General features: G+C 41.3%; 2 protein-coding genes across 2 annotated transcripts in view; both read left to right on the top strand.

The window, feature by feature from the left end:
- Nucleotides 1-7,956, top strand: part of LOC128439721 (trichohyalin) — a 37,674-nt gene extending 29,718 nt beyond the window's left edge. Inside the window, exons 4-6 of the mRNA XM_053422111.1 lie at nucleotides 3,384-3,461; nucleotides 7,086-7,249; nucleotides 7,949-7,956. Coding sequence (XP_053278086.1) covers nucleotides 3,384-3,461; nucleotides 7,086-7,249; nucleotides 7,949-7,956 — 250 coding nt within the window. The remainder of the gene's footprint in view (nucleotides 1-3,383; nucleotides 3,462-7,085; nucleotides 7,250-7,948) is intronic.
- An 8,514-nt stretch (nucleotides 7,957-16,470) lies between these two features.
- Nucleotides 16,471-23,376, top strand: part of lekr1 (leucine, glutamate and lysine rich 1) — a 30,928-nt gene continuing 24,022 nt past the window's right edge. The window contains exon 1 of the mRNA XM_053422994.1: nucleotides 16,471-16,574. Within this exon, the coding sequence (XP_053278969.1) occupies nucleotides 16,573-16,574 (2 nt within the window). The 5' untranslated portion in view covers nucleotides 16,471-16,572. The remainder of the gene's footprint in view (nucleotides 16,575-23,376) is intronic.

Here is a 23,376-nt window from a genome sequence, read left to right as displayed (position 1 = left end):
TTATCTCCCTTCTAATGATGACAGCAAATGCCAGAACAAACACACACAAACACATGCACACGCACGAACACACACACATGTGCAACCACATTTAAAATGACATGCACTCACAAGCTATCAGTTAATAGCTCTGTTTCCACGGTGTTGCAGTTGATTTGGCTGCTTGTTTTGATCTGTGACTTGCTTCGAGAAAAATAAAATAAAATAAAATGCATGCCTTGATACTTACAGAGTAAAACAGAAAAAAACTGTAGAAGTGATAAAACAGCGCTTTTTTTAGATCTTAGTCTCGTACAAAGTAGAAGGATGTTGCAAAATAATGAACAGCGTTAGCAAAAGTACCATCCCCCTTCAGATTTAATAAAGTGACAAAATGATAAACAGAAAAAGTCACACAAACATGTTATATGTTGTCAAGTGCTGAAAATAAGTCCACAAGGGGAGCCGCAGTTCAGGCGTTGTTCTGTTGACCCTCAGCCCAAATTAAAAAAGATATGAAGGAGCACCGAAATAGTAAGCTCCTTGACAGATGCACACATGGATAAAATGATTGACTCTGTACATCATGGACACTGTGGTTAGCAGATCAGTATTGTTGACAAGTGCGCATGACTGTGAGTGTGTGCATAACGTGCCTGAGAGAGTGTGTGTGTTTGTGTGTGTGTGTGTGTGTGTGAGAGACATGTCCTGATGAGGCAGTTGATTTGGGCTGCTGGTAGGGGGTACTCTAATCTGGCACGCACTCACTGGCACTGCGCTACCTATTATTCCACTGACAGCCACTGCCCTGGGAACAGAAGCTCAGGCCCATGTCCACAAAGCACACACAGATTTGTATACAAAATACACACACACACATACACACACATGCGATTCACACACACACCCACACAAACACCCAAACCCCTCTCGAGGCAGTGTTCTTTCTGATCTCGCTTTGGGACTGGTGGGGACAGATGGGTGAACAGTGGGAGTCTGGGCTGCCATCACTCGAACAGCGAAGGCACGCAGGGACAAGTACACAAATTTCACATGCGCACAAGATCACAGGCGCTGCCAGAGTTGGTCAGAAAGTGGCAAACATACAAATAGACAGGCAAAATGCTCACGGAGAAGTCCCTCTCTCGCTCTGTCACACTCTCTCTCACACAGACAGGGATAGGAACACACACATCAGCTAAGCCACAGTAACACGCAAAGTTATTTACTTGTAAATACACTCAGACTCAAACATGGACACAAACACACACACACACACTCTCTCACACACACGCACGCACAGGATTACTAGAAACACGCATACTTGCTCTATCCATTATCACCCCACACTGCTCTCAACCTCCCTACTGTACATTAAGTTCCTAATGACCCCATATATCACACCCATGGGGAGACGACACACATTTCTTTTTTTTGACCTTAATTCAGTCAGGATGTTTTTTGTGAAACAAGAAAACTTATTATTCCAGTAAATATGTCACATGAAAGAACACGCAAACAAATTCACAGAAGTAAGACAAGAAAGGGACGGCAGTCTAAATAAAGCATAAAAAGAATTCCTCAGTATAGAAAATAAAAGTATACATTAAAAAAATGTGTAGTAATTCATTCCAGTCCCTCCCCCACTAATACAAATAAATATTAAAAAGAAAATCACCACCTTCAAATGAAAGAGCTGCCTCTCAGCCGTCATTATCTGGGGGAAACCTCCTATTCACTTTCAAACTGGCTGTTTTACAGTGTGTTGTTTTTAACCTGGCTGCTTTAATTCAATTTCCTCAAGCATGACAAGTATCTCAGCTGCTAAGTCCCTCCACACTGTAGCCTGCTGGTACTGTGGCAAACTGCATGTGATTATAAGATTATTTTGTTAACATTTGAACATACTTTATAATTGAATTATTTTAGTCAATATGTTATGTCACCATAATATTGTAAAAATAAGCTATAACTAATCATATTATTATTTCTTGACACCTTATGAATACAACTTTGTTTTAAATTTGATTTGTAATCAAATTGAATAGTACCAAGTATCCACTTTGGCTCAAAAGTGAGTTTATCATTTTAATGTGTTCATATGACATGTTGATATCAATTGTGGCATTCATCTCTCTGGTTACCTCCACCAGGGAGGTTATGTTTTCACCATTGCCTATTTTTTTGTTATGGGACGGTGTGTCTACGGCAACTGATTGGGATATACAACTTCTTTTTTTTTAATGGATCTTGATGAAGAAAATCTATTATATTTAGAGAGCTGATATCTATGACTGATGACAGCTTGATTGAATTTACCAATGGGCCTAAGCGGGGGTATGGGCTCTTCTGAGGGCCATATTCTTTATTATATTCTAGTTTTTAAAGCGTATTTATTTTGCTAACTCATCCAGCTGCTGTCCCCACATAAAGGGAAGAGGTTTGTTTTTCAATTAGCTGTCACAAGACTGCCGGCAGATCAATACCAACCACACACCCACTTCACAATCACCACACCCAACACATCTCAAATGAACAGTGCAATCTGATCTTTGTTAATGGCGGAGGGAAACCCTAAAGGAAGGGCATCTTTCTAACTTACTGCTCATAAAACATGTACTGGACAGGATGTACTTAAACTCATTAAGAATAACGGGATGGGACTTTTATTAGGGTGTTGGTGTAGAGTGGGAAAGATCTCCGTCTTCCATTCACCATACACTGTTAACAGTCCGGGTCCAACGTCGCTCCACAAAAAACACAAACATTGCTACGTTTTAGAGATTTGAATGCGGAAGCAGCTGTAAAGCAGATAGCTGATGCATTTTGGTGTTCCACCTCTTTTACTCTCCACACAGAAGGTTTACCTGTGGGCAACCAAAGCCTGCTCAAATGTGATTAGTCAAACTACAAACAGAAACCAGAAGGCTTCCAGGCCCAAAACAGAACTCTTTGGTTTACCATTGCAATTGAATCAAATTACAAATACATGTTTTTGTGCAGGTACCGGTCAGAGCCTGTTATTAACCCTCTACCTCCGAGACTTAATTATTTCCTATGCAATTTATCAGTCCTTTGGAGCTCAATCCTATTAACTATTTGCCATCATGCTTTGCTGTCTCTGCTCATGCCTCAAATAATCATTCAGTATGTATTGAATCATGTGAAACCAGAAAGACGAGCCGACGAGGGAAAACCGTATCTTTATATCAGTTACCCCACAAGGAACATTTAATTTTTCATCGCTTTCCATTTCATCCCGATCAACCTCTCCTGTCATTAAAGTTGCATCATCAGTAAGCTCATTTCACCCCATGGGAATACAGTGGCATTAGGCTCTCTAATTAATGGATATGGCATGTGACTTTTCAACTTCACTTTGTCTTTGTCTTCTTCCTGGACAGGCTGGCGGTGGCAGCTTCCAGGAAGAAAGAGGCCGAGCAGTTACTCAAAAAAGAGACACAGCAAGGAGAAATTCTCAGGTAAGGAAATAACCAGACTGAGAAGTGGAAAAGGAGAGAGTGTTGGTTTGGATAACATGATTAAGATGTAGTCGAGCAACTGCACTATGGAGATGAAACAGAAAAACAAAAGATAAAAATAAACAAAGTATTGGTCTGCATCACCATCTTCTTCTTAACCAGATGCATACCAGGAAGGGCAGAGGGGGAATAACTGTGCAAGATGATAGAGAGCGAAGACGATGAAAGAGAGAATGGAAAAAATTTAGAGATAGTCAATTGAGCTAACCTGCTGATTATTTCCTAGAAGTAAAGAGAGATTGAAAAACGCCGTGAGCAGTTGATGACAGTAGAGGAGCAGCGTAGGTGAAGCAAGTGGGATGGAGCAGTTGAGAAGTCAGGGGGAAAAAAGCCTTTCAATCAGACTGCTGACATTGAAAACTAGTAAATGAGTAAATCTTTGGCTGAGTGAACGCATGCGGTCTCCTTCTCTCTTTCTCTCCGTTTTTCAATATCTTCGGCTTATCACCAGTGACAGATCTGCCCTATATCTGTTCCTCCATTTGGCTCTGTCAGCCTTATGATTTATGCCATCTGACATTATAAAACTGGCTCTCGTGACAAGCGGTGCCCATGCTCTGCTCCACTCCGCACGCACACACACATGTACTCACACTCTCTCAGGCACCCTGAGTCTCCCCTCTCATCCCGTCTCTTCTGAGACTCCGTTCATTTTTGATCACCTTAAGCCACAAACCCCGAATACGAAAAACAACAACCACTCAACCCCGCTGAGCTCTCAAGAAGAGTCACATCACTTTGGACGCAGCCATGCTCACTAGGTTTGTCAGTGAGCATACAAGCATGTGTGTGGGTGTGTGTATAGGTTTTTGTGCAAGTCTGTGTGTCTATGTGTGTGTGTGTGTGTGTGTGTGTACCTGGGCTGTATCCAAATGTGTCATGTGTCCGTGTGCACCCACCTCTGTGTGTGTGTATGTGTGTGTAAGAAAATGGGAAGCTCAGTGTGCTCTCACCCAGATGTTCCTTCAAAAGTGTTCTTGGAATAACAGAATGTTCTGTTCCAGCACTCTAGTTTTCCACGTCCATGCTTTGCATGACTTTGTGACTTGATTCAACCTGTGTGTTAGTGTGTGTCTGTTAGTGTGTGTGTGTGCGCATGTGCACGTGATGAGCTAGTGATCTTCCATGTTGCTTAAAGTGCTTTTCATCTGAACATATTTCTTAGTGAGTGAGAGAGATGGAGGAGAAAGAGGAGACGGGAGAGTGCTGTGAAACATGGCTGTGGCCTTTTTTAAGGACAGTGTAGTTAAATCAGTCCTCAGTTTCCCTCTGTCTCAGACATGGTATTTTTATGCCCCACCCTCTATATCGGCTCTGTTCATCTCTGTTAATGGTGTAATTCTAATTCTACCTGTCATTCATTCACTAGATCTGTGGAGATCAGGACAAAAGAAACTGACTGAGCACCAAACTATTCAGTCTGCAAGTCAACATTTGACAAGCACAGATTTGTAAGAGCAGAGTTTTTGTGTGATTAAGGACAGAATTGTGGGTGTAACAGATGTTGTGAGCCTGCAAGAATTGTGAAACTACATTTGATTGAGCACTTAATAGATCTTCTCTAATCCATAATTACTAAAGGTGCTCGCTCTCGCTCTGAATCCCCAGAGCACAAATTCAAAGTGAGAGTATCTTCTGCTTTGTGTGATTCTACCAGTGTTACCCTGTTACACCCCTCTTCCAGATTTCACAATAAAAGCTTGGCTTTTTAAATTGCCCTTTGGGGAAAGAGAGCAAAATCTGGTGTAATCATTTACTTAAAGATCAAAATGTGTTGATACCAATTTTTTTTTTTTTTGTTGGCAAATCAGGAAGCTTTAAGGCAGCGTGGCAGGGTCAGTTTCTTAGTAAAATTATTTCAAAGTCATCTAAAAAAAACGTCTACTGGGTTTTACAGCCATTTTAATCAAATCTGTTGGTTCCATGTTTAAAATTGATATTTTACGAATTATTTAGGAAGCATTTTTTTCTTTGAAAAAATGTAAGTGGTTAATGAGATACTGAAAGGAAATACTGTTCATACTCTTTATGTTTACAAACCAGCGACATCACAGTTTACATTGTATTTGTAAGAACACCTCTTTGCTCACAGACTAACTAATGTAACACTAACAGTAAATATGCCAGAAGTGTGACATTTACAAATATAGCTCTTTTCTATGTGTTCCGGCAATTCATGTAACATTAACGTGCATCCATAACATGACCCAGTTGGATCCTGCGGACCTTAAACTGAATACATGAATCCAACTTCCAGATGTGTGTGAGTTCAATCGAAGCCTACTAGTCTGAAATAGTTCCAGTTTCAAAGTCTCAGAAGCTGCTAAACAGGGACAAACCGAGAGCGAACTCAGTAACAATCCCACACAGGTTCAGAACTGCACATGCAAAACTGATCCTGCTCTGGAATCTGTGTCTACATGGTCTTCAACTATGATTTGAAGTCTTGCATGTTATATATAAACTTCCACGAAAATGTTGGAACTTTAAATGTCATGGAATTCATTGTAAGGTCAGTTCCTGTTGGAGTGAAATTCTACACAAAATCTGAAATAATGACCGTGTCACATTGAGTTTGGGCAAAGCTTGTTTCAATGAAAGACCAGCTGCATTTGACAAAGATCTTGATCTTTCTAAGGAATGTGTAACCTAACTTTCAGAAATACTCTGCATCAAAACACCACAGTTATGTTATTCCCACCAGACAGCAGCAGCCATAATCCTCTGATAAAATCCACTGGTGCAATTTGGAACCATTGTCAAAGTGTTGGTGATGAGGGAGAGTGGTGCAAAGAATTTGGTCGCCATACCTTTAAAAGCTAATGCAGATTTACCCCCAACAGCACTTTTTAAACCTGCTACTCATCTATTAAGGTGTGTGTCCATACAGTGTTATTCGAAGGCCAGAATTCATGTTTCTTCACTTGCTCCCAGTTGGCAGTCACTAAGAGAAAAATGACTGCACTCTGCACCAGAGCGCTTCACCTTTGTTGAGAGTCCACTCTGATCTGCTGACTTTTCAGACAAGTGCTAGTTACTGTCACTGTAGCTCCTTGTCAGACAGCCAATCAGATGGTGTGGGACTTGGTAAGCAAGAAAATAGAGAAGTTTGTTCTGGTCATACCTTTCTATCCCGAGTTTTGTGATACGCCAAACAAAATGTAACACAACAAAGACAGAAAAGAAAACCAAGCCTCGTACCTTAAACTTGTTGGAATGATGCTGTAAGGGTCACTGGTGCAGATGCTTGATTTTTTTTATCACTTTCTTTAACTTTGTGGGATATGGAAATTCATAAATCTTGTTGAAAATAATCAGGCATGTTTAGTGGTCTGATATTTAGCTGGGTGTGTATTTGGGTGTGTGTATTAGCTCTACTGAGGGTCATTCTAGATTCTTGAAGTGTTATACAAATACACACCCTTGTATGATAGCTGTCATAGGACGTTCCGATATTTTAGACATCTTATCAAGATTCTATGCTATCATTTAAATGGTTCAGCTGTTATGCATTTAAACTGGATTCTAAAGCTGTTATTTTGTGTTTGTTTGTCTGTGTGTCAGAGGTGCGTGCGTGCAGCAGGTGAAGGCCTTGCGAGCGACTCTCATCGTGCTCCTCTCCTCTGCCCGCGAGCTCACTGATATACGGGGTTTCCTCAGCCAGCTGACGGGGGCCTGGCCGGCCTTTAAATCTCAGATACTGCAGAACAGCACACAGGTGCTCTCAGGTAACACAAACATAGACATGAGTGCTCACACATACACTAAATTAAGCTTCACACTCGAAGGAAAAAGAGAGAAACAAATATTTAGACGCAAGAAGCAAATTTATTGGACAAAACTTTAAATATAGACCTGGAACAGACGTGACGAAGAAACTTGGAACAAATACTCACACCTGAATTAAATATAAGTTCAAGTGTGGTATGGACTTATTTTAGTTTTGAGGTCAGCACCCATAATAGATGACTGAAATGTGTGCGTGTGTGTGTGTGTTTACAATCACTACACACATACCTGTTAACAGTAAAAAGACAGGAAAGAATGTATGTGGGTTCATGCATATGTGTGTGTGTAAGCTGTAAACCAATGAAACTCGTACTAAAAATTTTAAAGGGGCTGCAAGCCAAAGGGAAAAACTGCAGGCTGTGTGTGTGTGTGCGTGTGTTTGAGATTATAGTTGACAGTAAATGCCTCAAGGAGAGCTAACCTCTTACTCACCTCATGGGTGGGTCTTTTTTCCTTTTTCTCTGCACGTTCCAAACAGCTACCGTGTGTGTGTTTGTGTGTGTGTATGTGTGTGAGTGTATTGGTGTCTGTCCATGACTTGAGACATAAAAAGGGAGATAGAGAGACTTAGGGAGAATTGAAGAAAGAAAAGTAGTCTTCTGCTGTTTCTGATTCCGTGTGACCATGTGTTTGTTCAGTGACGTGAGTGCCTATGGCAGCTGCCATATGAACCAACAGATGTAATAAAAAACATACCAAGGAATGCACAAACACACACACACACACATGCGTATATAGGATATATGGTCAGAGGGCTATAGCTTCTCTCCAATCCAATCCACACATTCATGTCCAGAAACTTCACTTTGGGCATATATCAGACTTTATCTTTGGTTCTGTTCCACACATTGTTATGTCTTGTTTTCTGTTGCATGGAAAAAGCAACAATTTGTAGAACAGGCAAACAAAGTGAAGATGGTGATAGTCGTCATGATGTAACTTACATTTTAATGTTGCCTGGATAAAAGAAAATTGTTGGTTTTGTATTGTAATTCATTGTGTTTCCCTTTTCATTTTTTGGTAATTTTGCAGTTGTGGTAGTTATTTATCACATTTTGCTTGTTTTTTTCTTTGAGGGGATTTTGTGTCACTTTTATTTGTGTGATTGACTTCTCAACAAGAAATCTTAACAGTAAAGATCCGAGTAGGCCCAGTGTAACTCAACTTACATCTGATAGACAACAATTCTTGCTATTTACACACAATCCTTTTGTCATTTGTTTCATTTAGGTCAAACAATGGCTATAGTTAATTTCTAACTCTAAGTTACACTTGAGTTAACATTTATTAATTTAGCTAAACTCTCTTTCATGGCACTGTGCAACAGTATACAAAGGGCGTGGAGAGGACAAATTGGATACACAACAGGACACAAAGCAAGATGACTAGAGGGCAGGAGATACGACAGTACACAATTTAGGACACATACTCAAATTTATTGAGTTTACTTCTGAATTCATCAATGAGTTTCAACAACTAGTTCAATGGAATTGCAGTTCTGAATAGTTCCAATTCAATAACATTCAGTGTTTAGTAACTGTTCATATTGGGCTTTGTTTTAGGTATATATAGTTTATATAAAGTATCAAAAGTAAAAATGGACCATGAGCCTCACCGTGTTCAGAGTTGCAGGCCTCTACAGAGCACACACCTTAACCAGTCACCTGCATATCACTCCAAACTGACGGGGGCGTTAGCTGGCAATTAAAGTATGCCACTCGTCTATCAACGCTCTGTGGTTAGTGTCAAAAGGCAGAAGAAAGGAGAGGGGGAAGAAAAGGAAGACAGAACCATAAGGAGGTTGCCTAATGTGAACATATGAATGTGGTTTATGGCTAGGTGGAGACGAGAGAAACAACCTCAAGGGGTGTGGAATTTTACAGAGAACCAGACAAAGATGAGCTTTTGAAGAGCAGCGGAAGATGAAAACATAATTATTCTCAGATCAGTTTTGTGCGGATGTCAGCAGATGACTTGTACAAGTTGATGTGAAGGTGACGGACGGAGACTTTCGAGTGTGGGAGGTTTCATTCAGCATTTTGGGAAAGAGGGCAGAGGGTTGACAGTGAAATTAAGGGAAAAGGCTGTGACTAAGCGTGGCTAAGAATGCATGAATCACGGTACATGTGTGTGTGTGTGTGTGTATGTGCTTGTGTGACCGAGCCCTGAACCGCAGCCATCTGCCAACACCCTGGGCCATCCTTAAGATTATATGGTATCTATTTCCCTGGAAGCCAACTTTTTATATGTGTGTGTTGATTGTGACAAGCAGCAAAAACATCAAATATGTTCTCAGACATGTAAGAAAAGATTTTCCTTCCTATCATCTCAGTCCAGCAATGTTCCCCCATCTGTCTGTCTGAGTCTCTTTAAATTTTCCCCATTTCTGAAGTTTCTACACCACGTTTAAGTTTCCCTTAGCACAAAAAGCACACAATTCAGAAGTATTCCTCTCAGGAGACTGAAATCTCCCTGGAGGACTGTCACTGTCTTAATAAAGGAAACTTTAACATGTGTCTCAATCTTCTAGTTTAACTTCTGATCAACACACATGACATGACGTGCTGTGATGACATGAACCAGTCATGTGATTTGCTCCTACCTGCATAATGGCTGAAATCTTTTGTCTTTTGTTGCACACATAGCACCACACTATAAGTTTCTGAGTATAAATCCTGAGAAATAAGAAATAATCTTTAGGTTTAAAACAGCTGCAGTCCTCCAGCTCTGTGGAATCTAACACTTCCAGCCAGGACTTTTTTCCGTGAAGCTGCTGTGGTTTAGCTTTTATTGCTCATTATATACCGCGCAGACAAACAAAAAATGGTTTTGGTATACAAGCAGTTAAGAATTTGATACTATAGTAACATGGACTTGTACGAATTCAAGGCTGCAGTTGTGTGTGTGTGTGTGTGTGTGTGTGTGTGTGCGTGTGTGCGTGTGTGCGTGTGTGCGTGTGTGCGTGTGTGCGTGCGTGCGTGCGTGCGTGCGTGCGTGCGTGCGTGCGTGCGTGCGTGCGTGCGAGTGATAGGTGACTAGCTAGCCAAAGCCATATGTTGTCATATGTTTCTGGTATGCAGTTTAATATAATTCCCATACTCCATTGCCTCATTCTATGAAAATGTGGGCATAACTGCAGCCGCAGTGTGTGTCTTTGTGTGCTTGTGTGTGTGTAGGGCCAATTTTTGTAAATAGGAAAATACTGTACATAGAAATGAACTAATTCATAGTCTGTTACTGGTGAACATTGAACATAACATCCTGATGCACTGCAATCGTCCAGTAGCCCCACAGTAGTCTGGAAGCCAATCAGAACCGACTGCTTTTTTTCGGAGGGAGGGGCCTTAAAGAGACAGAAGCTAAGACTAAGCATTTCAGACTGAGGCTGACGAGAGGGGCTGTAGCAGTGGTCAGTTTAAGGAACATTACTCTTTTTTTGTGATATTTTAGTATATAAACCTTTTCAATTAATAATCCAAATTATAATTAAGGACCTGAGTATGAGCATATGTCTCCCTCAGTGACACTAAAGGCTTAGTAGCTGGGTATTGTAATACATTTTTTACAAATAAGTATTGTAGCTACAGCAAAGAACCCTCCAAAGAACAATGCTGTTAAACTGTTACAGTGACAGTGTTGGTGACCAGCCAACGGTGAATTGCTGTAATATTCACAGCCATCTAATTACACTGTGTGCGTCTGTGTGTGAAAGCAGTGAGACAGATACTAGAAGCACTGCTAAGAAAGTCAGATGGGCTGGTTCACTTTCATTGCAAAGCCCTTTCTGCTCCATCAAGTACTTATAAAAGAACTTTCGTTTGCGAGTGTTTCTGTGCCTCTTTTGTGCAGCAGTGAGTGTGTATTAAGTGGTTCACTGCACATGTGTTCTTTTCTGTTCTGTGTTTGTGTGTGCTCAGTGTGTGTTGCTTTACCCTGGAAGACCCTGTCATGTCACAGTGACCAGAAAGCAATTATTGGTGTATTGGTAAGGACCTCCTACACGCCCCTCTTCCTGCTGAGAGAGACAGGGAGAACGAGATGGAGAGGGTAAGAAAGAAAAGGGGGAAACAGTTGCGGAAGGATGGGATGAGGAAAAGCTAAATAAATCAAGAAAACCCAGAGGACAGACAAAGTTAAGAGAAGAATCAATGAGACAAAAAACAATGTAATAGAGTCAGGAAAACAGTCTCAGAGAAAGAGAATGTCAGGCTGACATTGCTGGATCGGTCTGAGAGCTTTTCAGTGCCACAGCCACAGTGTCCTGCCGCAGCGTTCTGAAGGACCCTCATAGACAACTCACTCAATATACAGTACACACATGCATGCATGGACACACACACACACACACACACACACACACACGTTCAACTTCTTTCACACACTGCACTGCCCACACTGGTAGCCTGTGAGCAGTGCAAACCCCTAGCCAAGCTATTTACACAGAGCCATTGCTTGTTGGGATTGCTCACTGTGCAAATCTTCGCGCTCATGCGAATATTAACCCTAATGTGAATACTTCTGTGACTCATATCATATCATATCAGATCTTAGGTTGTGATAAACAATCATTACATGAAAGAATTTGCCCATGTCTGAGCTAAACACTCTCACATACAAAACAGCTCTTCAAGTTCGTTAAATTAATCTTTATTCTCTATTGTTATATGCAGAAAATCTGTTGCTGCTGCTTTTTTTTTTGTTCGGTTCATTGGCAGATGGCATCCAATGTCAGGATGCATTCTACTACTGCATCCCTTATTGCCCTATGTGACGGAAGCAAAATAATTAGTTGAACCAACCACAAATTACATTAGTTGCCCCGCCCCCATGAATGTGATTCATGGGGGCGGGGCTTATCTTTGTGTCACTATATAGTGGCTATGATCTTTCATATGTTCCTATAAAGTTTCCTTTACACCTTTTACATGTCTTTGATGGCGTGTGGTATAAAGACAATTGATTTCCACCTGACAAACCGAACTACTAACAGGATTCATTACGAAGAGCTTGCAAGACTTGCAATCAATAGATTTTACTTACGAGTTTCTGATTCAGCTTCGCAATGGGTCCATCTCGTGAATTAGAGCTACCTAACATAGCATTCAAAACTATTCGCCCGGACATCGACAATGTCTTCAACCGCCTAATTGCAGAGGACTGGAGGCAGTTAAAATTAAGTACACCTAACAATCCCACAAAGTTTCTGTTGGCAGAACTTGTCATAAACATGACATCGACTGTTTCCTCAGAACTGTTAGGGACTCTTGGAAATGAAGGCATGTCCGTGACTGTAGAAAAGGTCAAGTCCAGTCTGGTAGACGCCCTCTGTTTTGCAATGGGCAGCTCAACAAACTGTGAGACTTTGGATGAATTCACAGAGTTGTTTGCAGAGGAGGTGACAGAGAGGATCAACGCCAGCCTGCAATCCCACTCCATCAGCACACAGTCCAGTGGACCACCACAGTGTCAATGGACCACAGCCAACAAAGTTGAGAAAATGGTCAGTTGTCTTTGCAGAGTATTTAGGGATTCTGTTTTGGACATCAAGAGCGTGTCCAAGCCAAGACTGCGTAGTCAAACGACATGCAATCTTTTAAATAAGCTTTCTGAGGGTAGGACAACCTCATCCTCTTCAGACTCTGACTCCACATCTTACAGCCGTTACTCTGACAGAGCATCATCCTCAGGATCAACAGGCAGGGACCGTGGGGAAAGTGAAGCTGTCCAGGAAATCCTTATGAAGGAGTTTAGAGACATCATCGAACTCTTTGTGGATGAAATGTCAGAATCGGACCTGAGTGGGCTGATATCTGAATCGTCTCTGGAGCTTAGATCTACTGCAGATGAAATCTTTCAGAAAATCAGTAAAGAGGAGAGCGTCAAATCATCTGATTCGTCTAGAGGCTCCAAATTCACAAAGAGCCCCAAAGGGTTTTGGAAAGGAGTGGGGCAGCAGATCAGGAAGCTTTTTGCAAAGCTTTTCGCCACAGCATCGATGCTGAAGATGGGGACAGAAGTCCAGAAGAAGTTCTGCAAGGGGACCCAAGTCCACAGCAGGGAGTCAGTCAAGTCTCTGATTGACACTGTGGGGTCTCTGCTTCTGACAGAGACCAAGAACAGAGTTTCATCTGAAAACGCCCCCGTCCTTTCCAATGTCCTCTATAGGCACATCACATATGATACTTTCGAGGCGAATCCAGTTGATGTGACGAAAGTGTCTGTTCCTAAGTCCCACAGAAAGATGCACGCAGACATAAAGGAGAGAGTGACAAATTCCCTGCCCCTGATGAACTGGTGGTTCTCAAAAGAGGCCGGTGACCACACCAAGAGGGTGAAGTCCGCTTTAATGGGGATTGAATCAATCGTAGTGTCTCGGGTCTCAGAGATCGACACTGCGAAGGAACGAGAAGAGTCCCGCAAAAAGATGTATCTCAGTCTCCTCATCGACCAGCTCGTCACTCGAGTGTACTCCAAGTCCAAGGTGATCTTTCTCCCCAGCGAACCAAAAGACGTCTCTCAAAACCTGTTTAGAAAAACATGGGCCGAAGTCCAAGATATTGACTTCGACATGTCCCCAAAAAACATCGATAAACTCCACAAGGTCATGTTCAAGGACCTGTGTACGATGTGGGGCTCTCCAGAGATGCTGCTTCTTTCCTTTCGTCAGAAGGAACCAGAGGTCGAGAAAAGAATCGCCACCTGTGTGAAAAGCCTCCTGTCCAAGAAACCCGTCAGAATCTCCAGATTCTGCTCTTGGTTTAGCAGATTCTTTAAATGGTAGGGGTGGGGTCGATGAAGCCCTTCTCCACCATGTTGACGTACTCTCCCAACATGGCGTCGTAGCCGATCTCATCTGATGACTGGAGGATCTTCTCCACCACCAGTGAACCCTCCACGCGGGCGTCCTTAGCGATGGTCATGGCGGCGATACGCAGCGCCTGCCTGATGATGTCAACACCTGATTGGAAGGAAAGGAAGCAGATTAATGGAATTGTTTTTCACAAAAGTCAAATCAATGTTATCCTTTCAGGCTTGTTTAACTATATAAATGTAATAAACTGAGGATTTGAAAACGTACAACATCTACATGTGGATTTTTATTATGTCTGCTTTTGTTTGACACCAGTTAAGCTGCTCCTCATGATTTCATGTATAAATAGCAAAGTTAGTTAAGAAAACAAATGCATGTGAACAACCTAAGTCTACATGAGTATTTGTTTTTTAACTGTTTACCTTTGAGATCTAAATTCTGCATATCATGGTGTCACACACCCCCGCCCTTAAAGGGGACATATTATGAAAAATCCACTTTTGTAGTGCTTTTTACACGTTAATGTGGGTATCTGGCATGTCTACCGTCCCAAAAACTCTGGAAAAAAACGACTCCCGCGATTTGTTGTGGTTCCTCTATGTAAGAAACTATACGATAGAATCGAATGCGTCGAATGGGAATACGACCAGAATTGACGTCATAGTCGGTCTACATGGCATACGTATTTACAGCAGTATTGCATGTGGAACCCCGGCCGGGAAGCATCGGACTGGGAGGTGGGGGGAGAGATCCCATTTCGGGTCATGAGTGGAGGAACAAGGCTCTCGGAGTCGTAGCTTGTGTGTGTGTGTGTGTGTGTTTCGCCACGGTAGACGTAGCACCTATTAATAGAAAACAATGCACTCAGAGGCTAACCTGAGTCGTTGCTTCTGAGTGTGTCACCCGGTTGAAACAGCAGGTATAACTTAAAACAGGTGTTTGTGGAGCTTTGTTAGAAAATAGCACCGGAACATGTTCCAGGACCCGAAAGTTAGAGTTTTACTTCATCTGAGTGTGTGCATGTGTTTCACTGACCGATCTTCTGTCGGAGTTGGTGGTTTTGATGTCATCGAGACAAGGGATGCAGCGGGTACTATCCCCTCCTTCCAACGTGGTCTCATGAAATGCAAAATTTTCGTAGAGAATCCTACGGAATGGGCCTGCGCAGACCTCCGCAGCGCTCTGATCAAGCAAGATGGCGGAGATGGCTGTATTCTTGGTGGAAAACGCTATATTTTAGCAATGTTTCTTAATAAAAATGTGTTTTGATCATATTTAAGTCGAGATATGTGTGTTTCAGTTTCAATATTTTCATTCATGTTTAAAAAAACAAAACGCTAATATGTTTTCTAAACCTTATTTTCACAACCCTAATCTCAACCCGGAAGAACCAAACAGAGAACTACAAATTGAATGGCGTTCGTGTGTGTGTTGTTCCCATCTTTTGTAGTTCTAATGTGTTTTCACTAGAGGGATTAGATACCAGTGGTCAAAGGTCAAGCTGACGTCATATGACTCTGGGTTAAAAAATGTATGCAGACTGAAATTGCAGTGGTTGGCGGGGGCATACAACCACAAGGCGGTATTTCTGGTTTAATGCTTCACTTGACCAAAATCTTATAATGCACAACGTCTGTTGATGACAAGATCCTCACTCAGATAAAATGTCTTCGGATTTAAAATCTTGAACGTATTCATTTGCTCTGCTCTGGCGTGTTATCTTTTAAGGTTGAATTTGTTATGTGCATATTTGCATCCTACTTATGATATAATACTTTCTTATTATAGCTGTCATGGGGAAACTGGACAGACAGTGAAGGGAGGAAACAGTAGCGCTGCAGCAGCTACTTTGTATCAGACACTCTACAAAAGACTGCCAGACTGTGGTGTCCTGTTTCATGGGCTCCCCTGAGCACAGACTCCCTCGTCCTCCTTTCTTCACCACACACTCCCCTCTTCCTGCTCTCCCTTTCACTTTCAACTACTTCCTTGAGCCTCAATTTTCTCCCTCTGTGTTTTTTTCCCCAGACCTACTGGTTTTATGTTTTGGGTACTCTCATGTTTCCGTCTGGAACTCCTCTCATTCTTTTGTGTTCCTCCTCCTCGTCCATCTGCCCTTTTCTTTCTCTTCACCCATCTTGTCATTCTTGTAGAGAGTTTTTATTTGGTGTAGGGTTTCCTCCTTTGCACAAGTTTGAGCTAACAATATCATCCGTCTCTTTCCTCTCCTCTGTCTCCCTCTTTCTGTAAGTCATACATTACAGCCTCTGGTAACAAGCCTGGCTTCGTGCCAGCATTATAAACACACTGCATCATCATCCTGTCAAGTCAACTAAAATGTGTGTGTGTGTGTCTGTGTGTGTGTGTTCAGTGCTGAAAGAGGAGCTGAAACATTCCCTTGAGGAGTTACAGAAAACGACAGAGGCAAAAGAGAAGCTAACTCAGCAGCTGATGTAAGTCTCAACAATATATGGTAAAACACACACACACAATAATATGTGCTCAAATGAGGACACAGGTGGATTTTGGTATTTGGACTATGCCGGGTGAAGAGGAGGTCACCATAGGCTCAATGTATGAATTACCTCAACCAATCGAAAGCTGCTATACAACCCCCTCAGCACTGCCCAAACCCGGAAATGCTCATGTTCCGCATACCAGGCCTGCTAAGCTGCATCAACAGAGGATTTGACTCGTATACACTCACACAAAGGTCTAGTCAAGGAGTTAGGACTTGAGAAAAATATGCCCCTTTGGCCTTTGAAAATATTTTGGTGATCACTTCAAACACGCTGCAGCCCCATTGACATTTTCCCCCTATTCCGTCCTGTCTAATAACTAAAACTACAGATAAAAATAGACTCAAATTAAGGTAAACACAGAACCACACCAACAATGCAAACTTCACAAATACAAGAGTTTCAGTTAATCACATAATACAGTTTTTTTTCTCAAATGTCAGTTTCAGCAGCAATTGTGAAATAATCATGTGTATTTGAGTAAAAACTGTTTTTTGTTTCACAAGTATAGCTACAATCAGTCAACCCACCTAGTTCTTCAAAAACAAATCTTTAAACGTACAATACGCAATTTAAGCCTTTGGGTGTCTTTCAATGAAAACATTAACATATGATCTAGTTTGATTGCATCAGGAAAACGTAATAACTGTGATCCAGTTCGAGCGACCAATATAAACGGTGTAAGGAAAAAACAGCCGGCTGGCTAACACACTAACGGTGTGTTTTTCCTTTGTCATATGTCGTTTATTGAATGATGTCATAGCAAAGTTGGACAAACACACAGGAAAAGCGAAAACAAAGCGATTAAAAGGCAAAATGATGGCAAAATGAAACTTCCTGTTACCTTGGATAAGTTGTGGAATTCTGTGGGTTTGAGTGTTGTTGGAAATCAACTAAATCTATAACATAATAAACGATAAATATATAACATAAATACAAATTTGTTACACATTATATCTTTAAGCAAATTACAGCAAGGGAGCATTTTACATGTTTTAGTTTACAGACAGAAGTACTTATTCCACACATGCAGTATGTTGTGTTTTCTGCTCACTACCAAGTATTTTCACAAACACATGATTGCTTCACTGTAGGGCAGGTCTTGCTGCCATTTAAATTACAAGGAGATAAAGATTAAATATTTGGCCAAGATATCTTGACACTGGTTTGAACTGTAGAGTGGCAACCTTTTCAAATATTTAAACATGTCCCACATTAATTATAGTAAGCAATACAGAACACTGTTAATCTTTTTTTGTAACGTCATTCATAGTATTTGAAAAAACAACCACTTCAAAGTTATACACTTTGATTCGTACCCACAGCAACACACATGCAGACACACAGAGACACAAACATTCCCCCACACACTAAGGGAGTAAATGTTAAATGTTACTTTCTATCTGATAATCAAAGCATTAAAGGACTACTTGACCTGACAGACTACAGATGAAGCACTCATTTATTCACTAATGTTTCCTCCTTCTCCCTCTAACCTCCTCATCAGTCTCTCCTTCTCGCTCCCACATTTCTTGGCCATAAACTTTGTTTTTGACCTTTACAAATTACAGCTTTTGCTCGGGTTTTCCTCTTCTCTCATTTTCCTAATCAGTTTCAAAGTGCTGTCAGCTTCACTTACTGGAGAGACTGTCTCAGGCGGTATGTGTGCTGGATTCGGAATGTGCGTGTACTTTTTGTTTGTGTCACTGGTTAGCTCCACACAAGTGTTTTTTGAGAGATATGCACTCGGATAAATGTAACGAAAATTATGAATATAATTCTTTTTAAACTAAGTATTAAGTATTTAAAACTGTGTATTTCTACCTGATTCCATATCTTGGTACTTTCATACACATCAGAGTTTTGGTACAACTATATTGTGTGTTGCAAAGTATCATCCTGTGTCGCTGACACAAATAGACATTTTAAATATTATATCAAACTAATAAAACGCCTGGTAAACATTATGGAGTATCAACATAATACATTGTTCATGAAAACCATCAAACAAGTTAGTTTGCTCTTCAAATCTCATCAAACCAATCAGAAAATCAGTGCTCTGTTAAAACTCTTTAACCTTCGGCGGAAAAAAAACATTGTTAACCCCCCACCCTCTTACACAGATTGCACATACCAATGTGTGCATGTATCAAACCCAAATTAGACTTCATGTGTGTGTGTGTATATGTGAGTGGATCGTGCACGTCCATCCAACACAGGGATCAGGGCTGGGACGAGGATGTTTGCAGTCGCACGCGACCATCCCAGACATGTGGACATATGGACGTGTGGAATCAGCCTTAAGGCCATGTTGCATGATGAGGTGTGTGTGGACGAGCAGGCGGCGCATGTGCTCAAGTCTGAGACTACATCGCATGAGAAGGCGTGTCTGCGTGTGTGTATGTTGGAGTTGGTGGGGGTTGGGGGGGAGGGTGCCTGTGGGTCCAATGTGTGAACTGAGTGAACTATGTCAAATGTAGAGAAATATTTATCTTCAATCGACGGTTACATATTTTCCAAAAGAGAATAATTACTAAAAACAGATAATCTTATTTTAGAATTTTACAGCCCATTTGTAAGAGTAATCTGTCGAAATTTTGATTTACAATTTGGCAACATGACAACCTGTCGAAGACAAAGTGTTATGACCAGTCATGACATAAATATTAATCTGTTTGGAAATATTAAGATCCTGAGTGTATTACTTTAAAAGTGTGTTTCTTTCAAAAACGTCTTTAACACTTTTATATATTAAATTATCACATCATTCATATAGACCAGTAAATATGTAAGTAGAGTTGAATATATTAGTTTTTATTCATTTATATTTTGCATTTCTTGCTACTTATTATTACCTAACTGATGTCTTGTTTTGACTGCCCTCTTGCTGCTGTAGTGTTGCAAGGTTCCACACTGTGGGACGAATAAAGTGTTACCTTATCTAATCTATTTTATCTTATCTTAAGTAGCATGTCACTGTAATTATTCGTCATTAATTACTGACATGGTTTAAACTATATCCCTGTATGGGATCACATACATGTGTAATTTGAATATGACAATCTTTCAACGATATATTATGTTTTGTGAAAACAATTTTTTTTTGTGTAAAATAATGTATAAAAATATAAAGTAGTACAAAATAGATAAATAAATGTACCTGCAATAATCAACCAATTGTAAATTGTAGTAATCTCAGCTGTTAAACAGTAACTTCAGTCCCTGTCCCTTGTGTGGCAGACGTCTGGGGACCAGATGGGAAATCTGAGTTGATCGGCTAACCTTCCTTTCACTGTCCGCCTGATGCTGATTGGACGCCTGTTGAGACAGGCTCTGTGTGTGTGTGTGTGATCAGTCTTCTCTTCAGTATCACTTTGCATCATGTGAGCTCCAGAGCCTCCAAAACCCACGATTCTCTCTTTCCGAGATCCAAGGACAGACAGTACCAGTTTGTTTATCAACAAGAGATGTTGCCGTGACAACGGCCCAACCTTTGACCCCCTCCTCCATCAAGTGTCAGTGTTTCCGCACCTGTTGCATTTCTATGGCACCAGCCCGTTGCCTTGGAAATGCACACATACACATGTTTCAGGGGTGGTCTAAGGACAGTGAGTGGCGGTGGAATCCTTCTGATCCCAGCATGCAATCTGATCAGCATACCCGAAAAACACTCAAGGGCAGCTTGTTTTACGCACACACACACACACACACACACACACACACACACACACACACACACACACACAGGCTTACACACTATTCAGTATCCTTTTGCTTGTGTTCCCCTGAATATTGTTTTATGTTACACTTCAATCTTTAGTGCACTACCAACCTTACAGTCTTAAACCAAAACTAACCGGATCAAATGTTTACACTGTAATACAAAGACATAAAGCTTGGTTCCGATCTTGGTTCAGACTTTTCGGATGTGAAAACACCCTCAGATGTTTGCGTGATGTGACGATCACCCTTAGATACCTGGCTTACATCTCAAGTTTCTGGCTTCTGAAAGAGCCAGCAGGACCGTTAGGCAGTCACAGAATGCACTTTGCCCCAGGGCACTTTGGCAGCATGAATCACACAGATTCCACCCCCCCGTATGACAGTATGTAAAAAGTGTGGGGAAGCTTACTGCTGTGCTGTGATTGGCGGTAGATGCCGAGCTCATCCTTCCATCAGAGGATGAACACATGGATCATCCAGCACAGACGCAGGCCAGGTTGAGAGGATGGATTAGAGAGAGAGAGAGAGAGAGAGAGAGAGAGAGAGAGAGAGAGAGAGAGAGAGAGAGATAAAAGACAGGATTGATGCATTGAGCAAGGGAGGAGGGATGAAAGAGTGGATGATGGAATGAGTGAAGGTCAAGAGAGAGAGAGCAAAGGATCGGGCTGTGATTGATGTGATACAGCTTGTTTTTATAAGGCTGAGGCACACTGACTGCTCTGCGTGTGTGTGTCTGTGTGTGAGTTTGTGCACGTCCACCTATCATGTGTGTGCCAGTGGGACTGTTGGAAGTAAAATAACTATTGATCTCAGGGTGAACCTCATTTCACATACGATTTTGCTCTGACACATTCATGTGCACGCACACACAAACACACACACACACATACACACACACACACACACCCTAACCCCCATCTCTTTTTTCTCCTCTCTGACATCAGTCCTCTGTTTATCTCATATTAGATAAGATCAGTCACTGCCTTTTGGGAAAGAGGAAGTCTTATTTTTTTCTTCTTTGATTTCAAAGAAATATACTCTCTCTCTCTCTCTCTCTCTCTCTCTCTCTCTCTCTCTTTTTTCTCCTCTTTCATGTGGATGTTTTGTATTTTGGTTTTCTTGCCATACACCACAGAGGGAGGGAACGCTCATCACGGTGTCAGTGGTACTTTACAATTTTGGTGTCAAGGCTCATCCCTGTTGAGAACAGATCCACTGAGGACCATCCACAGTTCACTTTCATTTGCGGGGGCACACCCACTTGTTCTGCTTGACTGGTCCATGATAAAGCTACATTCTTTTTCACGTCTAAAAATATATTCTGTGGGCAAGGCAAGGCACATTAGATCCAAGTTGCTGTACAGGGACATTAAAGACAACACAGTGACAAAAATTAAAAGAAAGTAATTTAAAATTTAAAGCAGGCAAAATTAATAAAAATGGATAATTGTAAAAATTCATAATAATAATATGAAGAACTTTATTTGTATAGCAAATTAATTTAAAAAAGATATTAAATCAAATAGAATGTATTCGTTGAATGTGTATAATACTACAAATTAAATACATAGAAATATGCTTAACTATTAAATAAAATAGAATAGAATAAGACCTGCATATGACTAATGGCTGCTTCACCTGGGTAACACTAGCACTATTAAGACTCTTAACAGGTATATGCTCCATCTGCAGTGTTTAACTTGAGTGGGAGGACAGGCAGGTAAAAGTCAAAAAGTTATTCACTTAGGTTGGACAGGGTCTCTACCAGGGAGAAGGAATCAATGCGAAGAAGCAGGCAGGAAAAAACAGGTCCAGGCAAAGGTCAGGATCAGTTTGGCAAGAGCCCGTAGGAATGCTTAAAGAATGACTGCAGGGACGGCATGAGTACGAGTACTGAGAGAGCGATGAGGCGATGAGCGACAGGTGTACAGGTGGGCGAAGAGGTCAGGTGAGGCGGGTGGCAGGAACACTGACGTAACAACAGGGCAAGTGGGGTTGGCAGGATCTGCAAATACAGGACAAGTTAATGAAAGGCAAACAGAACAAGTGGCAGGTGAGACGGAACCTGGGCAAGGTGGCAAACGTGATTTTTTTCTTTAGCGTTTCTTCATGCGTAAATACCAACTCATTGCAGGAGATATATTAGATGGAGATATTCATGTCCTGGGATCACACACATACGTTTGTGCTGCTATTGTTTAAACTTTGCATTTGCTTCTATTTATTGTGGACAGCCTAACCAAACCCTTATTCATAACCTTAACCATGACCAATTCATACTTAGCCCTATCCTTACTTATCTACAATTCACATCCTGCACCTAACCTTAACCAGGAGCTCAGAAATGATGTTTTGCCTCATTAGGACCAGGGCTTGGTTCCCATGAGGTCTACTGGTCCTGAAAGATCAGTGCTGAAAAGGTCCTACAGAGGTTACAAAAATGAGTATACACACACAATGGTTAACCAAGTACCATTCACAATTCTATGACAATTAACAGATTTTTCCCCCCATCTTTTATGCTGAAGCCTTTTGCTATCAAAGTAACCTGCTTCTAACATGCCCACTAACGTATAATAATAGATGAATCCTAATGTCATCTTGTTTCCACCAGGACACAAGTTTTCACTAGTTTATACAAGTACAAGTACAGTACTGCAGCCACAAAAATACCCAAACCACTCCTCCACTCCCATGGTGCACTAGACCAAAAACCCTCTGTCCCTCTCTCTTATATTTTTCTATTTGTCGACTCCCTTTTCGCCTCTGAAACAAAGGCAGACCATAAGATCAGGTATAGTGGAAACAGCAGCAAGGAGTCAGTCATCGTGTTATCTTTGACCTTGAAGACTGCAAAGGAGAGTGAGAAAGAGGAACATGCAGAGCGGACTGTAAAGTATGCTCTGCGTAAATAGGCCGGATGTAGGAGAATGCAGGGGCCTGCTCTAAATCACCAGTAGCTGCAGCAGCATGAGAGGAAAAGAGGGATAAAGAGAACAAACGAGCAGAGAGG

The sequence above is a fragment of the Pleuronectes platessa genome, chromosome 5 (assembly GCF_947347685.1).
Source record: "Pleuronectes platessa chromosome 5, fPlePla1.1, whole genome shotgun sequence".
Taxonomy (NCBI): Eukaryota; Metazoa; Chordata; class Actinopteri; order Pleuronectiformes; family Pleuronectidae; genus Pleuronectes; species Pleuronectes platessa.
Note: the sequence above shows the minus strand (reverse complement) of the source record. Positions and strands in the feature narration are given on the sequence as shown.